We start from the raw sequence: 12,526 nt of genomic DNA, 5'->3' as shown, positions 1-12,526 counted from the left end.
TTAATTCTGAAATAAAGTCCATGAAGATTGACGATGTATGGACATTCGTTGATTCCCCTAAAGGGGTAAGATCCATAGGGTATGAGTGGATTTTAAATAGATAAGAGGTATAGATGGAAAGATAAAAAATTATTAATTATGTCCGATTGCCAAAGAATTTCATCAAAGTTATAGTATTGACTATGACAAGATATTTTTTTTATGGCAATCCTCAAGTCCATTCGGATTGAATCAAGCTTCTCAGAGTTGAAACATATGTTTTGAACATATGGCTTCGTTAAGAATGAAGCAGAATTTTGTATATACAAATGGGCTAATAGTTTTGTAATAGTATTCTTTGTATTGTTTGGGATGAAATTCTCTTAATTGAAAATAACATCCCTATATTACAGAGAATAAAAGTTTGATTGTCATATCTGTTCTCCATAAAGGTTTGGTAGGTTATGAGAACTATCCTTAAGTATTTATGAAATACTGAAGACCAATGGCTCGTTTATGAAGAATCTGACTTAAAATTTATGAAATATTAATTCTAGTTTCTAGTTGGATCAAAATGATAAAGTTATGTCAGGTTATATTTTTATCCTAAAAAGAGGAGCGACATGCTAGAAAGGTTCCATGCAGTATTCAATAGTCAGTTTTATTTGTGATACGGAGTTCTTTGCAGTATTTGATGTTGGTAAAAAAAATATTTGGTTATGAAAGTTCATTAGCGAGGTTGGAGTGACATCTTTCATTGATGGTCTAGTACTTCTATATTGACAGTAGTACTGGAACCATAGCTTAAGCTGAAGAACAGATATTTTATCTGAGAACCAAACACTTTCTGTATTGCTATCAACTTCTTCGATAAGATCGAAACTGAGATCGATTGAAAGGAGAACTTGACTAACCCATTGACTAGAGCAATTGGATCTAAAGAGTTCGATAATCTAAAATGGAAGATAGATATTTGATACCAATCTGATTGGCTTTAGTCTAAGTGGGATTTATTGAAAAATATATCCTAAAGTGAATCATCTAGGTTGTAGATGATTGCACTCCATACATGTATATAAATTATAAAATGATAAATATTATCTGGCAGATTCATCATAAGGAATACATCTTCCTAAATAGAACTCATATGTTATGATGAAGTCCTTAGAGCTACTTCTAAAATGATAAAGGAGGATTTGTTGTGTGGTTCTTAAATTCTGCTCACAACTAAATGATATAATTGTTACAAAGATGATAATTATATTGAATGTAGATCATTGTATGCCATATTAGTTGGCTGTCCTCTTAACTAAGGCGTGTGGTGACACAGATATGGTATATGGGTAATATGTAGGAGTATATTTCACTGAGCATGATCACTTTTGAAGCACTTTGCTGTCAAAGATTGCTCTGATAGGATATGGATATAAGTATCCCTCTGACCTGAGGCTGTCTCGGTGACTTGTAAAGAACTCACTGGATTTTGGTGTCGGACTATCTGAATTTCTAATTCAGTAATGGAAAGTTTTTGGGTACAACCAAGTACTTGTGAAGTCTGAGTGTGAGTCAAGATGGGATTGACAACTCTAAGTAAAATTGGAGATGATGCATCACTGCATTTCAATTCAGTAAAATTTTAGCCAAAGTAGTCCTAGTGAGAAGTCATAGGATTTTTGAGGTTGAGATACAATGTAGACCACTCTTCTTGGATTGATAGTTTAACCCTAAGTCATCCTTGAGTATCGAGTGTCAAAAGGATGAATTATACGGTAACTATATCCACGTGGGTTCTAGAGTATTGCTGGGCATACATTCGGTCTATCCGAACGTCGGATCCCATTGTTAGATGGTTATATCGATTAGTACAAAAATTATTCTTGTGTTATCGATTTAGATTCAAACTTATGGGGTCTCACACATAGACATATCTGTCTGATCAAATGACTGATTGACAATTATGAATCGTTGAAGGATTTAATTATCAATGTGATTGATGATCAATTTTATGCAAAGATTACAATAAGTTATTTACTAATGGTTGATAAATTAGAGAAATAAGTAATTAACAATATGGTTGTTAATTGGCTCAATTTGATTGAGCAATGAAGATTGGATCAGATCTAATTGAATTGGATTCAATTAGGTTGGCTTTGGATTGATTGGATGCATCCCTATTGGATAATAAAGCTTGTTCCAATTGATCTTAGAGATGAAAAGATTTAATTTATGATTTAAGTTTGTTGGATCAAACTCTATTGGATAATAGGCTTGATTGAATCAAGCCCTATTGATCAATAGCTTCTCTGAAATTCATTAAGAATCTATCCCTGAATTGATGGAGTTATTAATCTAACTAATTCTCTAATTGGATTGGAGCCTAATTGGTTTCATAGTTGGACTAGGACCTAATTAGTTAGTTTGTTCTAACTAATTTTTAAGTTAGTTAGAATTGGGTCTAAGGATTAGTTAGAGTTCGAACAAGATTTATGAGTCCTATTTGGAATAAGACTAAATCAATCAAACCCCATCTAGTTAATGATTCGTCACGCCCCACCTCTCTTCACATTGAGAAATCCCATGCCCATTATAAAGTGTCGTGCCCCTTCTCCTTTCCATGCATGAAAGAAGGCTTCCCTTCTTTTGTGTGTCGCCCAAAAGAAAGAAGAAAGAGGGGGGCGTCCAAGAGTTGGACGCCCCAAACTCCACATGCCAACCCCCTCCTCTCCTTCCCATCTTGGAATGATTTTGTGAGAGTTTGATTGCTGGTTCTTAGGTGTTAAAGAGAGGCTTCTCTGCTGGTTTTACAATAGAAAATTAGAGAAGAAAAGTTCTTCCCAATGAGAGAAAGAGAAAGAAAGAAAAAGGATCTTCTTTCTTGTGCGCAGTCATGGAGAAAAAAGAGTTCTTCATTCAGATTTTTTTTTATTTTTTTTAAATAAAAATCAGATTGGATCTAATTTTTAATATGAAGATTTGGAGAAGAAATATCAAAAAAATCTGGTTAGGTGTTTGGTGCTTCCTAGAGTTCTAGATCAAGGAGAAAAAGAGAGAAGAAGAGAGAAGAACAGTTCTACTCTTGGGTCTTTCTTTTAGATTCTTCTAGAGTTTAGGATTTCATATAATTTTATGTATAAGAAATCTGATTAGATCTGATTTTTATCATAAAAAATTAAAGAAAAAGAGTTCTTCTTTAAGGTGTGAAAGGAAGAGAGAAAAGTTCTCTCTTGTGCGTGGGAGAATTGAGAAGAAAAGATTCTTCTTTTGATCTCTATTGTAGAGATTTGATGCGTAGATTTAGAAAGAAAAGGAGAGAGCCTCCTTATTCTTCATCTTCTTCATGTTCTTCTTAGATCAGCCAAAATATGGTGTCTTTGTGAGCTACCACTGTCAGGGAGATCGATCAGCACAAGGACTTCGTGTGGATACCTGTAGAGGTCGGATACGTGTGTGGCTGTCGAGCATCATAAAGAACCAACTACTATGAATTTTAGATGTAGTGATCTACTATCCGCACTCAAGTATGAAGTTTTAAACTAAATTTATATTTAGATATGATCTAATTACATATAGATATGATCTACACTTGTTGAATTTTAGATTTCAGATTTACATATATGCATATTAGTTCATGTCATGGATCCTATATGATAGTTTTAGATTTGATTTATGCATATATTGTAGATTAAATTATTTAATCTATGTATGTTCCACTGTAAAATTTTAAAAATACATGCATAAAACCACCACGCTTTCCTTCACTGTCCTATAGCCTCTCGAATCCAGTTTGCTCAGTAAGATAAGATTTCGTCCGAAATCAGGTATGTATCGAACCTCCTCAAATCTTCTCACTGCACCATCATATGTCCTCCAGCTGACCATCTTGATGCCTCTGATCATACAGCTCAATCCATCCGGTAGATAAATAATGCCCTCACTGTTCTCTAGGGAGTCAAACTGCTCCTCTATGCAACATATACGATAGGTGCATGCAGAATCTAAAATCCACTACTGAAAAGAAGTAGATACCTCATCAGATATCTCTAGAACATCATCCTCTGACTCATTACTAGCCGTCGCTGCAGTAGCCCTCATTCGATCCCCAGGTTGAGGGCAATCTCTGGCTAGATGTCCCAACTCGTCACACCAATAATATCTGGTCTTGCTCAAGTCTCTCATCCTAGACTTGGACTGTCCTCACCGCAATCTTCTGTCGTTCTATCTGTCGCCTCCTACTCCTTCAGAAACTACCAAAGCTGAGCTGCTGCCACTTGAGCTCGAAGCTGGGTTCTCCCTCTTGAGAATCTCGTTCTGGAGAATTACCATGGTGACCTTATCCATCTTAATGGTGCTCTTCTCCACTAGGAGAGCAGTCATCAAGGACTCATACGAAGGGAGAAGCGATGCTAGCAAGACCAGCGCCCTGATCTTCTCCTAAATTTTTTCACCAACGCTGAGGAGATCGGTCAGGATCTGCTGGAAGTAGCTGAGATGCTCCTGCACACTCTGTCCCTTACTCATCCGCAGCTAGTAGACTGCCTCTAGAGGAAGAGGGTGTTGGTGAGAGACTTCATCATATACAACTCCTCGAGCTTCGACCACAGCATCGTCGGAGAAGTCTCACCAAACACATGGATCACCACCTCATTCATTAGGTACAAGCAGATCGTACTCACTATCTACATCTGGAGTTGCATTCAATTTTGTACCTTCATGATAGTCGACTTTTTCTCGCACAAGAGAGCATCTATCAACCCTTGCTGGATGAGCACGTCCTTCACCCTTGCCTGCCATAAGGACAAATTGCTCTTCTCATCGAACCGATTAATCTCTACCTTGATTGTGCTTGTCTTCTCCATCTTCTATCTCGATCATCACCGCCACAACCTATGCTCTGGTACCACTTTGCTCTGATACCAATTATTATGCAGGATCCAGTACCACATGGTGCAGTAGAAAGAAAGAAGAAACAAAACAAAATATATAATACAAATACGTGGATTGGCCTCAGCCTATCTCCATGGGACGTGCAAGTTTCACTATAAGAGAATAAAACAAAACCAATATAAGAGGAACTCACCACTCAATCTTTATACAAGAATCTCTTAATAAGAAGCCCCAAAACCCTGACAAAAGCTCTCTAAAATCTCTTTTGAAGTCTTTCTGCACCTTCAGGATATCACCAGCTCTCCAACGCAACAAACGACTTGTCAATCAGAACTATATAGGCTCCAGAATCTTCAAAACACTGTTTCAGTAGGAATACAGAGTTCCAATCAATTCTAAAACCAATCGTGGCCGTCCGATCACGCAAAACAGCCTCTGATCATGCTTGATCATGTTCGGATTGAGTTCCAACCGTTCAATTGCGACCGGCTGTGATATAGACCGTCGGATCGTACAAAAAACTCTCCTAGACCGTGCGTGGACCGTGTGATCGATCCACATGGCATCCATAGATCACCCAGCACCCCGCGGTCCATGGTGGACCACACAGAAGCGCTGGGCCTAGGTGCCCGCACATGCTTAGCTGGACCGCACGCACGCCCGCATTGGGCCGGCCTGCACGCTCGCCTGTGCTGGGCTTGCCCGTGCGCTGGGCTGTCCGTGCCTGCACGCATCTCCACCGGGCCCGACCGCACCGCCACCGGCCACCGTCGGCCTACCGCCACCTCGTGCACCGTGCCACCTTCTCCGATCTTCTTTCGCATGTATTTTCACTGTTTGGACTCCATTTGGGCTGTTCTTAGGCTCGTTGGACTCCGTTCGTCATCTTGGACGTCGCTGTGGGCTCAATATGGACAAATATCGAGGCATCAAATCTCAACATGGCCAAAAGCGAGCTCGAGGCCATAGGATGTCGGAGCGTCGGGAGGGAGAACCATCGGGGAGGAGGCACTGAGGAGGGGGGCGACCCGCCGAGAAGGAGATGCCAGTGAGGGGGGAAAAACCATGTGGGCTTAGGGCCGTGGGATGTTGGAGCGCAGGGAGGGGTAACCGTCAGGAAGGAGGCACTAGGGAGGAGGGAGCCGTCGAGAAGGAGGAGGCACCGGTAAGGGTGGAATCATAGGAAAGGGAGGGGATGAGATGTGGGAGAGATTTTTTTTTCTCCCACGGGTCGGGAGGAGGGTATATTTTAGGGATATTAGCGATGGTATAGGTAGTCATCTTGTCGATAAAGGTATTAGTGACAGCAACTTCCATCACTAAAAATAAGTCGCTGTTGCTAATAATTTTATCAAAAAAAATATTTTTTATAATTTTTTAAATAATTTTTTTCAAAATTATTAGCAACGGTGAAGTTTACTATCTCTAATACTGTCGGTAAAAGTATTAATGACGGCAACATTCTATCGCTAAAAATTAACCACCGTCGCTAATAATTTATTAAAAAAAATATTTTTTCATAATTTTTAAATAATTTTTTAAAAAATTATTAACGACGGCAATATTTTTCGTCGCAAATAGCCGTTGGTAATTAATTAATTTAATTATAATTATAATCAATTTTTTAAAAATTTTAAATTTATTAGCGGCGGCTTTTGCTAATTTTTTGAATTGTTTTTTTGATGGTTGAAGATTATTATAAGCGGCGACTTGATTTTTTGTCGCTAATACCATCGTTAATACTTTAAATTCTTGTAGTATAATGACTTGCTTTGTTGTTACCTTCTTTAAATCTTTGGATTCTTTGATAGATACAACAATTTAACCAAATCTTAGATCCAAAGATTATAAAATTATTTCGATAATTCAAGCACCGGTTAGTGTTCTTCCATGCCAAGTTGGTTGTCAAAATCTCTCAACAGCCCCAGCCTCCTGTCTTCTTCGTGACGTTTTACTCTTGTAGTCCAAATTGACGGCCCAAAGAGGAAATGAGAGACATGGCACCAAGCATAGAGCAGCAAAAGTAAAGATGTGAGGAGAGAGAGAAAGAGGAAGAGGGAGAGGAGCTTGGGGCGATGTGGGGGTGGGAGGGGGGGAGGGGGAGGGGCGCGCGCGTGCGGAGCTGCATGTTTTTTGCTTCTATTGTTTGGGGAACAAACATTTTTTGCTTCTACCATGAGTGATGGATCAACCTCTCTTGATATAATTGTCAAATATTTCATCAGCCTGGAGTCTATATAATACGAACCTTAGAGGTCGGTTAGCAATAGAGGACTGTTGCAGATGGGTCAAATAAGCTCCTATCTTGAGCAAATCCGGTTGATCATTATAGGTCCATAGGTTTAAATCATACCGCTAATTTTCCTAAACATAAACCTAACTTCTGTTTAATGCTTTGCTGCTTCCATGATTTTGGTGTTATTGTTGCTGTTGTTATTGTTTGTGATGATGATGTTGGTTCTTCTTCGGTTTGTAGTTCAAGTTTTTGTTTTGACATCTACTGTTGGTTTCGTATTGGCTTTTCTCTCTCTCTCTCTCTCTGTCTCTGTGTGCGCGCGTGTTTGGAAGCAGACTAGCTTCTTAGTTGTTTCTCCTCCTATTATCGGTCCATGAAAGGAAGGACAAAAAAATATTTACCTTGTTGTTATTATTAGTTTTCTTGTTTAGTGGGCTTATATTCCATTTGAAAGCACTCTAAGAACAAAGTTGTAGCTTGGCTTGTGATATAGCCAGTAAGAAAAGAAATTCTTGGATCATTGTGGAGAAATGTTTGGAATGTGTTATCATTCAAAAAAAAATAATACTGTTATTTTGGTTATCCATTGTGGCTAATAGCAAACAAGAAACTGCGTGTCCAATTTTTCATTGTCCATACTTAACTCATAATAAACAATACAAGTCAATGCAAATATCTAATATCTGTTAATGTCGTCGTTTCTAATACTTTGCATTGGCTAGGTGAGGAGAATTCACCACCTTGCCCTGCCTTGCCGGCACCTTGGAAAAGTGCTCCACCCGACCTCCTTATGATACTCCATTGCCCTGCCGTTCCTCATTGGTCCCTACTCTGAAAAATCCTCTTTTTCAGGATAGATTAGTCCTTCCCATGATCTATGGTTTACCAAAACTCTCAAAAACCTAATACATGCACAATTCCCTACATTTTGGCTCACCTCTAATGAGTGAACTTGCAACCAGCAATACGTGACATCAGTGTTGTAAGCTGGAGCTGAATGATAAGAAATAAATGCCCCCAGTAGTTTCTTGATTACATGTAATCTGGTTGCTATTATTTAAGATCAAGAAAAAATGGTGATAAAATAGCAAAAAGAGCAAGAGCACCCTACGTTTGATATAAGGATCTAAAACAGCAGCCAATGAGTTTATTAGCTTAGAGAGGGTAGTTTTGGCCTGCTCATAGGTTTTTGACAAAATGGCTTGATTTGTCCGGGTGAACCTATTGGCTGCTCATACCTAAATTCACAAGTTTCAAAAATTAAGATGCACTAAAGAGGGACTCTACATGATCAAGCATAAGCAGTAGGATATCTCACTAATTTCATAGGTAGTTTCTCCAAAAAAATCTCTTGAAAAAAATCTAAAATTATACAAAATAATATACTCCTAATAGAAACATTAGAATTTCATTCAAAATCTCTAACAGAGACAAAAGCAGCCCTAACCTATTAACAGCTGAAACAAGTTCACATGAAATAATTTCTCTAAATTTCTTTGAGGTCAGTATCATTTGCTACCCAAATTAAATCTTAGCCTTGATTGCTTCCTACTCTGTAATGGACAAAATAGCTCAGACCCCTTTAAAATCTCAGTCCATGTTCCCTTCAGAGTCACACAGACCAATGAAACAATCAACTCTATTGTCTCTCATAAACATCCCCACTCAAAACAAACTACAAGCAACAACTCCACATACACCACTCTATGTCAACAACAGAATATCAAAGAATCACAGTATAGAAAATTTACAACATGAACAGCCATCATCAAATCACTTTCTCAGAATATCAGTGTCATCTCCAACAAAAATTTAACTTCAACATCAAAATTCAAAAATCAAAAATTACTGACTTTCCCCTTAACTCACATATGACTATCATACCATCAACATTAACAACACAGACAACTAATCAGACAAAATAAATTAAAGACTAGAATTTAAGCAAATATAAAATATAAAAAACAACAACCACCACCACCATCTACAAATCTCCATTGCTTTAAGAATCTGATTCAATTTCCAATTAAATTTATCATACAAACACAACAGAAGTCATATATGATTGTGGAACGTGGGCCAAGCCATCATCAGTTTTATCCACGTTAAGCTCATGTATTACTAACTAGACAACAGATGGAACACGAAATTAAAAAGAGGCCGGAAATCTTAGGATCCAAAGGCTCTACTTTATCAATATAAGCAACCAATCTCCATCGCTTGGAGAATTCAGTTAAATTTCCAATTAAATTGTCATTTGAACATCAGACACCCTCCAAAAATCAAATCAGTCAATCGAAAAAAGGTGTCTTTCACCAAGAACAGAGAAGAAAACAGGCAGAAGAAGAAGACAGCTTAGCTCATAAACCCCCACCAAACGCTTGTCGAAACGCCTCATCCAGCCCCCGCCAGGACTGCTCCATCAACTCCGGACTCAGCCTCACCATCAGCACGCAGAACTCCATCTCGCTCAAAGCTCCATCACCATCGAGGTCTCCTTCCCTCAGCATCCCCATCAGTTCGTCATCCCGGAGCCCCTGCAAGCCGAGCACCGCCGCGTTGCGTTTCAAACTCTCGAAAGTGATCAGCTTTCTTCTTGGATCCATCAGGAGGCGGAAGCCATTGCAGAGCTCCTCCATGAGGCCGGCCTCCCCGAGCTTCTCCGCCATGAGAGGGAGGAAGTCCTCGAACTCCACCGAACTCTGAGCCATTAATAGAATGGGAGAGGAACTGGAAACGCGGAGAGGGGACGTGACGGATTAAATAAGGTGAGGAAGAGAGGATTCGAGGAAGGAGAGGACGCCATAGGGTGACAGTCGGAATTGGTTAGGATATGGCTGGAAACGCGGGAAAGGGGGAGATTGGGGTCACTTTCGGAGAAGGCGCGGAGACCGCGAGCAGGTCTTCATTTGGGAAGAGTGATGCTGGCGTCTTGAATGCTTTCAACTGTAACGGAATACGGGGCTACGGTGGCTTCCCGGTGTTGAACGGATAAACTTTGGGGGAATAAATATTCGTTTGTATAGCCGAAACGGACCTTAGAATCGCCGTAGCGGTGCACGTATGTTGAAGCATTTCAGGATTTAAATCCCCACATCTCTAATTAGTTTTAAATATGACAATCTTCTAACCAAAAAATATTATTTATATTTTTTAATTTTATATAAATTTTTAAGATCTATCCAGTATATAATCTTTGTCGAACTAAATATATATCCACATGAGTCATTACACACTCTCCTCCATTTTAGTCTTGATATCCTTATAAGGATAAGTGCCCAAATTCATTCAAATCTAATAACAAGCACTATGATCGGCTTATACTATAGTATTTGTTAGTATCTTTAGTTTGTGGATCAGATCTATTTTAACATCATTATAATAATTCAGGATCTTATCCAAAAAATAAATCGAAGATATTATTTGAATTTTTTTTTTAGCTTAAGCATTTAAGATGTGTCTTAATTATATTTATGATATTTATGATTGAATTTGAATAGATTTGGATATCAGAACTTAAACGGAGAAAGTATACGAGGATCCGACAAGCATGTACTTAATTCCATATTGACTATATATTAGATGAATCTTAGATATCTATATAAAATTAAAGAATGCCAATGACGTAGCCTCGGGTTATATTTTGAAGAAAAAAAAGGAAGAAGATGCATAAAATTTTTATTGACCTATCAAACAATTGATTAGGTTCTGAAATTTACAGTGACGATAATGTGGCTAGCCTCGTAAAGCTCGAAAAAAAATTTTCGAAATGGAATCATAATAATGATTGTGATATCGGATGAAAAAGTTATGATTGTTCTAATTCGACAGTGTCGAATCAATATAATTTAATATAGTCAATTAAATTTTTGATCTTTTTAAATTGTATGCATCTAGATATCGATCAATCAAAATATTTACGTCAATAAATAATATTTTTAAATTAACTTTTGCCTATGAGATCCTGAGTTATTACGCTGTCACCGTGAACTTACGTATATATCGTTATAATACTTTTTCAACATTTTGATTTTCCCATGGACCTCGGTCGTACCGTCTCTCTTAACGATGACCTGGTGTTCATCCCGGCTGCTAAATTGTTGCAACGACCAACAATATACACTGATCACTTTATAGTCCGCGCAAGCCATCTCTCATACGCACTTGCTGACGACATCGTTATTTGATAAAGGATAGAGCAGCGTACCAAATCTTTAGACCGGGCTTCTTGTAAGAAATTTCACTGAAAGAACAAAAAGAGTAGATATCAAAGCGAAGAGAACGTCCCGGCTCGCGCTAGACCACAGTTGACTCAAATGTAATGAGGAGGATGGTCGCTATCCAGATTACCTACAAAGCCCGTTGTACAAATTGTTCCCAACAACTCCTGCGGCGTTCCTTCGTTACCACTACCTGTCGGCTTTCTGACTCTACAGTGAACCTAGAAAGTGGGACCCGCACGTATAGGAGATAGCTTTGATGAAGTGGCTGGGGAAGAGTGCAGAAGGAAACGTAAATGCAATCTTTGGTAAGTAGGCGAGCCAGCACCATTGACAAATGACGATAGACAATTGACTCTTCTACGAGTGCAGCTGTTTTCAAAGTCGCTGGAGGCTAATATTTACCTGTGCTTCTTTTTTATTTTTTGGGGTAGTATTTGAACGTGCTTTCAGAGGTGGGAAGCTCCGGCAAAAATGAAAAAATTAAGCACACTAAGACGGCAACAATTGAAGAAAAGATAGAAGTTGCCAAGCCTAAAAAGCATTAAACTATATAGAGAATAGGTGGAAAATAGAAAAGCTACAAGGAATCCTATGAAAAACATTAGAAAGATCATAGAAATTTGGGTTAGAATTAGGGCTGGCAAAAAATGACCCGACCCACGAGCTCGATCCGTGTTTGACCTACGATAAATAGATTTGACTTCAAGCTAAATGGATTTTGATCATAAACTAATTGATCCATTTAACTTATTTAATATTTGAATCAAATTTGAATTTTAGATATGTAAACTATTTAATCTATTTAACTCATTTAATATTTCAATTGGATTGAGTCAGGTAATTTATTTAACCCATTCAATATTTGTTTAACCTGTTTAAAATCTACTTAATCTATTTTTGACCCATTTAACTTGATCTATTAACTCGTTTAATACGTTTAACTTAATTTAGCCTATTTAATAAATAAGTTAAGCAAGTCGGCTAGAGTTATCTATTTAATAAATAGATCGGATTCATATCTGAATTTTTGACCTATTTAATAAATAGGTTGGTTTTCGGTTGATGATTTTCTGACCTGATCCATATTGATCTGATCCATATTCGATCCGATCCGACCCAATTGCCAATCCTAATTGGAATGATTTTCTTTTCTTTTAAATTGAAATAATTGATGAAAGTTCCTGCTGATCTGTGTTTTCCGCCT

General features: G+C 38.1%; 1 protein-coding gene across 1 annotated transcript; it reads right to left on the bottom strand.

The window, feature by feature from the left end:
- Positions 1-9,268: 9,268 nt before the first annotated feature.
- Positions 9,269-9,980, bottom strand: LOC105045379 (calcium-binding protein KIC). Its single transcript, XM_010923639.4, has one exon. It carries the CDS (start codon positions 9,808-9,810, stop codon positions 9,460-9,462), a length of 351 nt encoding a protein of 116 aa, XP_010921941.1. The 5' UTR covers positions 9,811-9,980; the 3' UTR covers positions 9,269-9,459.
- Between the last annotated feature and the right edge of the window lie 2,546 nt (positions 9,981-12,526).

Source organism: Elaeis guineensis, chromosome 5, assembly GCF_000442705.2.
Source record: "Elaeis guineensis isolate ETL-2024a chromosome 5, EG11, whole genome shotgun sequence".
Lineage (NCBI taxonomy): Eukaryota > Viridiplantae > Streptophyta > Magnoliopsida > Arecales > Arecaceae > Elaeis > Elaeis guineensis.
The sequence above is the reverse complement of the archived record's forward strand: the minus strand, read 5'-3'. Positions and strand labels throughout refer to the sequence as shown.